The 12931-nt window shown below is 31.1% G+C and overlaps 1 protein-coding gene across 10 annotated transcripts in view; it reads right to left on the minus strand.

Moving 5' to 3' along the window:
* CEP126 (centrosomal protein 126) overlaps positions 1 to 12931 on the minus strand; it is a 70600-nt gene that overhangs the window by 14616 nt on the left and 43053 nt on the right. For 9 of the 10 annotated variants that reach the window (XM_074335565.1, XM_074335566.1, XM_074335559.1 and 6 more), the window contains 4 exons: positions 9523 to 9635; positions 6962 to 7037; positions 5105 to 5314; positions 3191 to 3255 (listed from right to left, as the gene is read on the minus strand). In XM_074335565.1, coding sequence (XP_074191666.1) covers positions 3191 to 3255; positions 5105 to 5314; positions 6962 to 7037; positions 9523 to 9635 — 464 coding nt within the window. Of the gene's footprint in view, positions 1 to 3190; positions 3256 to 5104; positions 5315 to 6961; positions 7038 to 9522; positions 9636 to 12931 lie in introns of those variants that run through there. The other variant, XM_019714508.2, reaches the window with a different exon arrangement.

Consider the following 12931-nt stretch of genomic DNA (forward strand, 5'->3'; position numbering starts at 1 on the left):
AGACTTGAGAAAATTACTTGATGTTCCTAGCTTAGAAGATTAAACAAGAGAATATGTGTGAAACCATTTGGCATGGTACTTTTCAATGGCAGGAACCCAGTAGGTATAATGTTGCTAGGCTGAGAAATTCAGTTCCTGAATTAACTACAGAATACATGTAAATTGTAAAGCTAGACATATATGACATACGTTATAATTTAAAAACAAAATTCTTATAAGTTCATATGGGTATGAAAACACTGGAGCTGAAAGGTAAAAATAAAATAAAAACATTCATAAAAAACTTACCTGCAACATCTACAAAAAAAACCCAGATAATGCTAAATAAATATTTCTGCTATTGTATGGAAACATGGAAATCTTTTATTTTAGAAAAGTCCTTACTGAAGAACTAGGCTATACTACAATTGTCCTGTGGTAAATACAATACAGTTTTGGTGGTCTTTTGTGTTACACATACGGAAAGTTTATAGTTAGGGTCATATTGCCTTTCCAGAACTTATATATGTAACATAATTTTACTTATTTGAAATGCAATGAAGATTTAGGAAAAATTTTGAAAGCTTTTAAAAGACCAAGCGATATCTAAAGCCCATGTACTTTATTCCCAGAGGAGGGACTAAGTCCCTATTTATTCTTGCTTTAAACTAAAAAAGCTTGGACATCTGTTTTCGGGACTCAAAATAAACTACAAGCAGCTCAGGAGAACACTTGAAAGCGAGATGCAGGTAGAAATAATCCCAGGTGATAAAAAGAAAACAAACAGGCTATAACATTACAACCTTTGAAATTTTGCATCCACCATAAATGTTAACCTGAATCTAATAATGAGAAAACAATCAGACAAACCCAGATCATGGGATACAAGCGCGTATTCAACAAGACAACTGCTGTGGACTCTACAAAGATGTCAATGTGCATAAAAGATTGAAAAGAGTGAAGAGACTTTTCTAGGTTAAGAGACATGACAACTAAATGCGATGTACAATCCTGGGTTGGATCCTGGATCAGAGAAATAAAATAGAAATAAAATAGCCACAGAAGACATTTCTTTTTTCAGACAACTAAGGAACTTTGAATATGGAGTGTGTATCAGATAATATTGTATCAATCTTAAATTTCTTGGGTGTGATGATAGTGGTATTCAGATTATTTAGAGGGTCCCCTCTAACTGATACTTCCTATCATTATGTCTGTATTTACTTTTAAACAGTTCATTAAAATGTGTGTTTTTGTGTGTATGCATGTATCTCCTATTCTATTCTATTTTACTCTTCTATTCTATTCTATTCTATTCTATTCTATTCTATTCTATTCTATTCTATTCATTCTACTCTTCCATCTATCCATATCTATCCATCAATCTATCACATAAAGCAAGTGTGGCAAAATGTCAACAGCTGGTGAATCCAAGTGAAGAGTACAATGACATAAAATAAAAATAGTAGAGAAAAAGGGCAAATAAGAATAAAATGTTCAAATTCTCATGCAGAATATGGCAAATGAGTTTTGATGAGGAAGGGGGACAGGATAATTTTGATGTCAGATCTTTAAACATGCAGTTAATAATTCTGTGATTTTTATACCATTTTCCCTGATAATAAATGGAAGGTTTCTGACCTGTGTTAGTGATGTTAAAATAAGGAAGAATAACATATTTGGAGATAAAGAAACCAAATAAAGCTAATGGTCACCATCTGTTATACAGAATGAAAAAGATGTAAGAGAAAAATGATTTCAAGTCTACCAGTGATACTTAATTCACACCCTTAACTTTTCAGTTATTTGTCAAATACTCTAGCAATCTAATGACACAGTGAACCAATGTGCACAACAGAGTAATTTGATGATTAGGAAACTTGCTCTTCCTGTTGAGTAGTAGTTACAATTCATGCTCATTTAGTTGTCTGTGGTTAGCACACTGTTTTCAAGTTGAGTTGAGGTGTATAGAAGAGTGATCTGTCATTGCGGGTCTTATTTCACTAATGTGAAGTAAGAATCATAAATGTCATAAGTGACAGAAAATTGTCACAGTCAAAATTCAGACACAGAAAGAATATTGCTGCAAAAGTCATTTAAATTGCTGACTTGGTGGAGAGGAAAATGTGAGTGAAAACTCAAGCTAGCATATAAAAAGTAGCCGTGAAAAAATATATCGGGAATCAAAGTGACCAATGCCAAAAAAGTTGTGTCTAAAAATCACAGCATCAAAAATGCCACACCAAAAAGGCCATTTTTAAGAAGCATGTTCCCAGAGGTAAATAATGAGCTCCATGAGGGCAGGGACAGCCTTTTTCTCACTCACTATTATTCACCATTGTACCCAGGATATAGCAAAAATCTGAAAATGGGTAAGAAATGTATCATTTATGTAAAATCAAATAATAAGAAATGAAGTATATTTACGTACTCTTTCTTTTTCCTGTCAAGATTTCAGAACTGAGGGCACATGATGAAAAACAACTGAGCAAACATGCAATCAATTTTCTAACAAAACATTTCTTTGTTGAACACCTAAACTGAGGATTATGAGAGTACAGGTAGTGTCTTAGTTTGGGGATGCTTTTTCTATAGACCTGAATATCTCCTGATTACCTCTAGGCAGACATGAATTTGTTCCTTTTGTGATTTCCTAAGACTGTGCATCACAGTCTTAAGCTTACCTTGTATTAGAGTTATTTGTATATATATCCATGTGTGTATTTTTTTCCTTTTGGAGTGAAAATTCCTGAATGCAATGACTGTTTGTCTTTTATATGTGTATCTTTACCAGAATCCAGTTACAAGGCAAAAAAAATTAAAAATTCAAAACACTAATATTTAGTTTTGAACTCTGAAGACATAGAAGGGATACGGGCAAGGATGGGATTATTACCAATGTAAAACTTCTTAACAATTTCCCAATTAGGCTACATACCCAAAATTATTGAACAGTAGTGTACTGATACCTGTTTCTGCTCTCATTATTGATGAAATAACTCTGCATGTAAAAATCTTTATATTACAGTATTTTTTTAATGAGAGGATATTTGCTTGATTCTAACAAAACATCTTAAAATTGAAAGTTGTTTGTAGAGGAAAATTCCCTAAAAGCCAATCTCAAGAAAAATTAGTATCAATACAGGATTCTTATACACAAAATCATGAAGTTTCATAAAATAAAAAAAAAAGAGCTTCTTAAAATACTTACCAGAAGTGGTACTATTTGTAAAGTATTTTTCATGGATGGATTTTTGCAAATGGTTTCTTGCACATCTGAAATAATTATATCACGATACAAAAACAATTTAGTTATATATATTGAAAGAGAAGAATGATTAAATTTTGATGTGTCAAAATATTCAAAATTGAGTAAGAGTCCTTTTTTATTGTCCCCAGAAGCAATCTTTATACTTAGGTTAGGCAATAGAAGTAATTTGATTAAAAACAATTACATAAGAAATATTGATTAAAAGGAATTACTAGTACTTGGACTATTCTATAACAATCTTTATTCAAATGCTAGGTTTTCTAAACTTTTTTATTTGTCTTCTTTTTTTTTTTAAACAAGAAATGAATTTCATTCTTGGACTATTGCAGGAAAGAGAAGATATTTATTTAGCTATTAAGGCACAAAAAAGATTGAGTAATTTGGTCAACTCTTGCCTTTTCAACTTTTAGGCTTTTGTCTATGTAATAACAAGGGTCTGGGCAAAAGAAAAACAAATTCAGGCAGAATGTTTTACATGAAGCATTTAAATATCTGGAAGTACCTAATAGAAAAAAAAAAACCCTTTCTGAAAAACTGCATGATGTTTTAAACTTACGTGTCTTTTGTTTGTTTCTTAAACTGATAGCTTTAGTTTTATATTGCTTTTGTGGTTGTAGAACCTTGTCTTTTATTAACATGTTATTTTTAAATTTAAATTTTAGAATTAACAGAGTATATAAAACACACACACATATTTTAATTAATAATAATAAAGCTAATGTCTGCGTAAACCATCTAGATTATGAAATTTGAACATTATAAAATTTGACCCTAGTAATTACCACAGGCATACTTTAGTTGTCAACATCTAAAGTTAATCTGTATCTTTACCCAATTCCTTAATAATACAAGAATATTAGTACACTTTAAGACCATTTATGTTCTTCCAACTTATGTATTATTTTGATAGGTATTTAAATTCTAACTTTTTTCTCTTTGAAACACATACTACTTTGTTACATTTGTTTTATACAATGTCTATTCAAATTTACCCTCTCCAACTGTCAATCTGAGATTATTTTCAGTCTGCTGAAGTGGATGCTTTAGAATTTCCTTTAGAAGGAGTCTGCTGTTAACAAAATCTTTTAGAGAAAGAACTACATCCCACACAGACATATATGCACACAGAGACAGAGAAAGGTGAAAAAAGCTTGCATGTCTTCCCCCCTCGTCCACTCAATACTGAAGTTCAAGATATGCAAACTTTTCTTCATTTCTCTATCTCTCAGTGTGCATACGTTTCTATAGGATGTAGCTCTCTGGGAAACCTAGCTTAACATGGGATAATCTTCTACTAGACTACTCATGTTGAGTAGGCCCCGGGTTTTGTCTCCTCTTACCTTTTTCTCTGGGAGGCCATGAAAAGCAGAGCTGAATTTCACTCTGTGGGTTAAATGTTCTCAAGGCAAAAGCTGGCTGCAGCACTCTCAATATCTTTCTGGGTCCTTATCTATATTACATTTCTGGTCTTAAGAACTTTTTATATTCTTACTAGCTCATTGCTATTTTTAAGATTTTTAAAGTACTTAATCCAGAATTTATGGTGGTTTTTGATGGATGGTCAGGACAGATACCTAGCCTGTCACATTGCTGAAATGGAAGTGTATTCATACATTCCTAAAATACCATTAAGCCTCCCAAACACATTGGCATCATTATAAACGACATAAGTATGGTATACTTGAAATAGTTTGGCATATTCAAATATATTTTTAACTGTTATGTACTTGATCTAAGAGGTGATAATCTGAATACATTTTGAATTTTTATTTTCAATTTTTAAGTTAAATTTAATTAAAATAGTCTAAATACAAAATATAGTACTTCTTACAAAAGATGTTCTTCCATACTTACAGTATAACCTTTCATTGAGACGATTAAGGGACTGTAGGATTTTCTGTTCTTCAGCTGATAGCGCACAGATGTTAAATTCCTGGACCTTATTTAAAGCCAGATTTGATTTTTGTAGCTGCTTGCTACTCATGACAGTTAGAATTTCATCCTCAGGCACTGAAGCTTTCACTAGGTTTTCAGCCATCAAAAACTCAGAAGTACTGTCTGAAACTACAGAAAGTTTATAGTAACTATTCTTTTTGAAACTTTTTTGTCTTCGGGATTAGCCCTTGTACATACTTAACTGACATGTCTGTATGTATTCATTTCACTAACAGAAACCAAGTGAATCTTTTGTTACTTTGCATTATATTTATCAGGATCCTTTATATTTAGGATTTTCCCATCCCTCATTAAAAAAATATTCAAAATAATGGCAGTAAAAAAAAAAAATGATGGCAGTGAGGTAATAACAATTCCTAGAGTGTTACCTGAATGAAAGTAAAAACACATTTTATTTAGATTATTTTTTTTGTGTTGTTTTAAATTATTCATTGGTAGTACAAAAAGAAGATAAAGTAGATTGTCCTTATAATGCAACTAAGATAAGTAATAAATAAAAGAATAAGAAAGAAGAAACTTAAGATGAAAAAATTAGATGATCAGCTAAACAGAACTGACAGCCTAGAAATAGATCAAATTAGACATAACAACTTAAAATGTGATCAAAGAGTTGAGAGAAAGGAAAGATGACTCAATAAATTTGTTTGTTGTTCATGAAATAATCAATTTGGAGTTTCATTTCACACTATCCATTTAAACAAATTCCAAAGAAATTAAAGAATTAAATTTAATGAATCAAACTATGAAAGCACTCTAGAGGAAAAAGAAACATCTCTAAATTTCTGTATTGGGAAGGTCCTTTGAGCTTAAAAGTAATGGAGAAATCACTAAGAAAAGACCAAAAACTGATTTATTTAAGGCTAATCTTCCCTAATAGAATTTAAATTTCTGAAGGGCAAGGCTTTTGTATATTTTGTTCATTGTTATATATCCAATATTTAGTTATAGGTAGGAACTTAGCTCTCAATAATAATTTATTGAATGACAAAATAAAAAAAATAAGACTTCTATATGTAAAAATAACAACATATGTGGAATGAGATGCAAATAATAAAGTAGTAAACATATTTGCAAATAATATAAGGATTAGAATCCTTGATATTTAAAGAATTTACAGAAATAAGAAAATACCAAAACTTCAACATCTAAAGCGTAAAATATGAAACAATTCACCAAAAATAAGTATACATACAAAAACAATTAAGCATATTGTTAGTAACATATTATTAATGAAAGATGTACAAATCAAAACCAACCAAACCCCATTTCTTTGCCTGTGACATAAGCAAATAATAGAAGTGATTCTACCTCAAGTTAGCACACCTGCCAGAAGAATTTATATGATAATACACCCAGGAAAATACTTTAGGAATATGTGTGACATGCTGTAATAATGCTTATATTCTTTGATACTGAAGTCATTTAATACAGAGTTTCATTCAACAAATATTTATTAGGTGCCAATTACATGCCATTTACTGTGATTTCAATTCAGGGACTCTATCTTATGGAAATAATTGAAAAGTCAGGAAAAAGCTTGATGCAGAAAGATGCTCAGTACATTATTATTTAGAATAAAAATTAAAAAAAACAAAACAAAACTGGCAACAACCTAAATGTGCAGAGTGAGGAGAATTCAGGTCCAAAATGGTGGTTTAACAGTCACATAATATGTAAGTATTTGGGAAAATACATATAAGAAAAAACAATCACTGGGAACAAAGCTCAGAGGAAAATGTTTAAACTAAAACGTACCTTTTTCGGTATTAGAAGTACCCCTTGTAGTTTGTTTTGGCTCACTTGAACTTAGTGGGACACTTTGTCCAAAATTCTATAAAGATAGAATATTAAATCAGAACATTTCATATTTAAAATTCATGAATACATATTGACTTATAAAATACTTTTATTTGCTGTATATATTTTCAGCTACCACTGTTCATGTAACTTGTATATTTTCTTTTCTTTATTTTTGAGTAGAAATCAGGAATTATTGAAATAAGTCTTTCTATGGTACCTAAATATTTTTAAAAATATTTTTTGTCAATTTTGGAAAATTTTCAGGTTGCAGTGTTGTCTTGGATAATTGGAAGAGGGAAGTAAGTTGGGTGGCAATCAAAAGTACTAATTAAAAGAAAGTTAAAAAATTACCTTAAGGTTTATAATCTAGTTGATTTATTGTAAGGGTGAATCACAACTACTAACCAAAAGCCTCTGATTATGGTTAATACCAAGGATAAGGATCTTAGATGACAAAACTTAAATCATAAATAGCTGTCTCAGTGCTGCATACAACTGGGAAATGGGAAATCTTAGAGCACTGGCAATTAGCACACCCATTCAGCACTCTCTGAGGGATACCAACTCTTCTCCCTGGATATGGTCTACTTTGCTTCTTTACTCCCATTCTGTTCCACTTAAAAAATGACTGTTTCTCTCAGATAAAATTGCCTGTCTATGACTATCGCTCACATTTGTTCCATCTGATCTAGAGTAATTGATGCAGGTTTCTACAACAGCCCTCCTTCAATAGCTCTTGCAGCTTTGTCTCATCGCCACTATAGACTTGAGACACCTTAGACAGAGACCCTGGCACTAAGTGGTAATTGTGCTTTTTCTATCTTTTATTGATCTCTTTCAGATTCTCTCCACATAGAAGTAGTGGGCTGCAAAAAATCTGGTATGATAAAGTACATTTTCTAATACAAGGTGATGGGGGACAGTGCTATAGTAACTGAACCCTTGTTTAAGATCTTGAGTGAAAAGACAACAAAGCCCCAAATCCTAAATCAAAGCAAAACAATAGGGATGAAAAATTAAACTTCAAAACTTAATTTTGATTTAGGTATACTGACATATTCTAAAGACAACAAGACTTTGGAACATGTGTAAATGGGTGTGTAAGTGGAAGATGTGTATGTGGAAGTGAGGCTTTTAAAAAGAAGGACAAAAATGGATTCTAAAGACAGTAAGGTAAAATGCAAAGGAGCAAGAGAGAAGTATGGAATAAGAGCCAGAAAAACAAAGATGAATTTAAAGAGGGCAATAATAATAGGCATTTAAAATTTAGTTTGTTCATTTTTTTGTTATAACTATTACAAAAAGTAAGTTATACAAAAATAGTTATGCAAAAAAAGTTATACAAAAAAGTAATACATATTACTTTTAAATATAAATATATTAATAAAAATAAAGATAAAATTTGTTCAGTTCATAGATTTTGAGATGTTTGATGTGAACACCACGGATGTTAAAAAAAAAGGACTTATTAGTCATTATAACATTTGTAACCAGGAAGTTATGTTTGCATCTAAGTACTGTATTTGGTATTAAGCAGTAAGAATATATGGGTAATGGACATCTTAATTTACATAAATAACTAAGTGACTTTTGTTTTGCTGATAACATATATCATGGTTGATTGTTCTCCATATTAGCAATCTTATCTATATAAAAATCCATAGTTCCTACAATATATAAATAATAGGACTCTCAACCTATAACTTGAAATATAAATTCTTCATAAGGCACTATTCCAGTTCTATTAAAAAATTCAGAAGAAGTGACATTTATAGTTGAAACTCCAAGAGAATTGCTATTCACTCATCCATCTAGAATTTTTAATATTTTAAATTCAATTCTTGGATTAAGTTAGACCTCTAGAAAATGTCATCTTTAGGTCACATATACTTAACTCTCACAGAAGTACCTCCACTAATTTTTAAATTAATAGTATCATGCTTTTGATTTTTATTAAAGGCCTCTTTTCAAACACGTATAAGAAACTCCCTATTCATTTGTTGTTGACTGTTAATAGGGATATATCTATTATGAACTTCAAGGTTCCCTATTGAAGATCCTCAATGGGAAATGTCTTTTAATATAGTTTACCTCAAACAAAATCATTGTCAATATACCCTGAAAACTACACAACATAATATTTTCCTTTTGCTATGTCTCCCAGGAAGCTCAGACCCAAATAGGATATTTAAACACATGAATTTTATTTGTCTTTATGATTAGCATACTTCCTCTATCTATGCCTCTAATTTACTTTTCTTTTTAAATGTATGTTTAAATAACTTTGTTGTGAATAACCTCAGTTTTCTTTTTCCAGAGTTGACTATATACCAAATAATTATAGTACAGTAAGTTCCTAGCATAGCGATCCCAAGACTGCTTCACAAGGCTTTGGCTATACTTATATTTATATTGTGGTGCACAGCTTACAGCAGGAGCACAGTCCTTTAAGAACATTCTGTTTTCCAAGAAATTTTCCATCAATGAATAGAGATTTTTACTAATAATGTACTTACATTCACATTCTTACTGTACTTCTGTCCTACAGATCCAGGGTTTTGTTTTTTCTGCTCTAAAAGATTTCTCTGCTTATTTTCAACAATTCGTTTTCTTCTCATAACAGTAGAATCTTAAACAAATGCCAGCACAATGTCAAAATTTACACAAGTTGAGTAGGTAGTATATATCCACCACAAACTTCCAAACTACCTTCAAACATCACAGAAAACTCTAAGTTTCATTCAGTCAGCAAACTTTTATTGAGCTTCTCTTACATGTACTATGTATGGCACAGCTGCGATATGAATTAAACAAAATGTCTGCTTTTCAGGGTTTTATAGTTTGGAGCAGTGACCTTTAAAGTGTGGTGCACCACCAGGAGGACATGCAAATAAATCACTGCTGTGCAGGAAGAACAAATTAGAATTCCACTTTATATTTATCATCTGAAACTTAGAAATTAAACTTTACTAGAACAGTTGACCCTTGGATAACCCTTGGGGGGTTAATGGCGATGACCACCCATGCAGTTGAAAATCCCATATAATTTAAGTCGGCCCTTGGCATACATGGATTTCCGGTACTGGATGGAAAATACATATATAGTTGACACTGGCAGTCTTGTCAGTTTGCAAGGAAAATGGGCATATATTGCACACAGTGAACAAAGTTATCTTGGAGGAAGAGTAGAGATCGATTCTAAGTGTGTGAGGTTGGCAGTGTTATTCATTAGTGCGTTTTCACTTCAATGTACTAAATTTTGTGTGCTCTAGTAAGTGGGTTTATGGAAGTTATGTTTGTATCTAAATACTCGTAACATCTGAATGAGTCCTCACAAAATGAGAAAGAGGCTAAGAAAGACTTTTGTAGGGCTTCCATTGTATGTGTAATGTTTCATTATTTAAGGTGAGTGGTGGGTACATGAATATTTATTATATTATTTTTCTATGCTTTTTGTATAACTAAGTAAAACATTCTTGCAAAATAATAGATTAAAGATAATACTAATAATGCAAGCACAGGTGAATAAGAAAGGCAGAGATGATGCAGCTCTTAACTCTGGCTTCAAACTCTGCCACATGATGACAATGAAGAATAATTATGCTTGTAGCAAAGTTAGGATCACAAATTTAAAAATTATCCAAAAGGCTATAATAATAAACTTCACCCTAAATGCATATTGTGACTGGAGATATAAGCTAATGATGGTACATGAAATGAAGTCATCATAATTGATAAGACATTTGAAACTAAGCATTCAGAGGATTATTAATAATATATGAGAGAAAAGTATTTTATACACAATAAACAAAACTATTTTTATAATTATTAAAAGTATTATTTATAAAATATAAAATTTAAAAATTATTTTAAAAGTCTGTACTTCACTTTTCACTCTGAAAATTTCAATTTTGGTTAAGATGCTTAATGTATATTAGTACAGTAATACATGTGTATGGCAAATATATGTATATGATATGTGCTCAAAATTTTTATTGATAGTGGTACAATAAAAACTTTGAAGTCCATTAGTTGAGAAGAATATTAATGGATTATTACAGTAAAATGAATACATGTAGATTGTATGTAGAGCTAAAACCGAATTAAGTGAAAGCACAGAGGCTAGAATGGAAGACTAAAGAAAGGTTTCACAGAGAAGGTTATGCCTGAGCTTGCTCTTACAGGAGGAGTAGGTTCCCAAGTAAAAGGACTGTATGTCAAAAAGAACGTTATGTGCAAAGGCACAAAACAACAATGCTGAAGAAGTTAAGAAATTTCTTGGGGCTGAAAGGTAGAAAATTCAACTGGTCTGGGGCATAGAAGATGAATATGTGTGTAAGCATACAAACATCTTGGCAAGTACATGGGTATGGGTGTGTGTGTGTGTGTGTGTGTGTGTGTGTGTGTGTGTGCTTTTGTGATAAAAGTTCAGGTAGGTGAAAAAATGAAAATATTTTAGCCCTGAAATTATGTACTGGAGACCATGAGTTTGAATATTGACTCTAATTTATGTTATTATAACCAATATATATGTGTACTTTCTATATATAGCTATATAGTTATGTATAGTTATAGACATATATTATAACTATATGTATAAAACTATAACTATATATAATCAATCTAAATCTATATAACAACAAAGACACAAAGCTTTCAACTTTTTAAGAAAGTTGGCTAGTTATTGAACATCTGACCTTTTAGAGTAACAAATAAAAACATAATTGTAGTTAATATTTATTGAGCATTTATAATTGCCCAGGCATTGTTCTAAAGCTATAGGCACTATTATCATCATGATTTTTAAAGATGAAGGCACAGGAGAGGATAAGGTACTTGCCTAAGGTCACAAAGCCAGTAAAGAGCAAAGCTAGGATTTAGCTCCAAGCACTTAAGTCTCTAAAATCTAAAATTCTAGCTCATACCATTCATTCTTATTTGACTGTCTCTCAGAAAGAAATATATTTTGCATTGTGACCCAGGATGCATATATTATAGTTTGTGAAACATATTTACCTTTACAATATATGATGCCCTCTGGCAGTTTCTATTCTAGAACATTCTGATTCTAAAATTATATTTCATTAAAAAAATTCTGTTTACCACTCATTAATTTGGTTTCATAATTCACTAATAAGTCTTGACCTGTAGTTTGAAAAGCACTGTGTTATGTTTATTCCCATCCACACAAGTATGCTAAATGCTAAATAAGCTAAAAATGCTAGGTATATTAAATATTATAGTTTCTAGTGAGATCATTTGGGCAGCAATAAAGTTTCTGTATTGTTTTCTATACTTGGAATTGTCTTCACCTAAATCATGCAAGGTCCCTATCTTTGCATTTTTGAAAAGCTTTAAAAATACTGTAAATGAAAATTAACTTGGCCATGTAACTGCTTCATCAAGAATTTTTCCCTTCCTTCAGCCTGTTCACAAATTGTCTGGGGGCAAGATCTACCAACACTTTTGTACTTTCTTGATTTGTAGCATAATTATTTGTTTTTGTGCTTTATTGTTCTTGGTGTAGATGTTCTGTTTTATGGACTGTAGATTATTGATCCCAGAAACAGATACAGCATATGCTTAAAACTGTTTATATATTGTTCCATTCACATACATGCACTTAAATACTATCTACTAATTAATATAATAGCTGAGAGAACCTTGGTATTTTTGCAAAAATAATATAGTTTTTACTGGCATATCTGGCTAAATTTCTAATCTCATACAAAAATTCTAGATATGATAGTTTTATTACCCAAACTCAAAGTAACTACTAATCTTTAGTAAAGTATTATGTATTTTTAAATTTGTCATATTCTTAATTATGAACAAGGGAAAATTCTGGAAACATTCATAGAATTATAGCTTTGGAAGAGATCTTAGAAATAAACTAGTTCAACCTCTTACTTATAGATCTTTGCC

The sequence above is a fragment of the Rhinolophus sinicus genome, linkage group LG06 (genome assembly GCF_036562045.2).
Source record: "Rhinolophus sinicus isolate RSC01 linkage group LG06, ASM3656204v1, whole genome shotgun sequence".
Taxonomy (NCBI): Eukaryota; Metazoa; Chordata; class Mammalia; order Chiroptera; family Rhinolophidae; genus Rhinolophus; species Rhinolophus sinicus.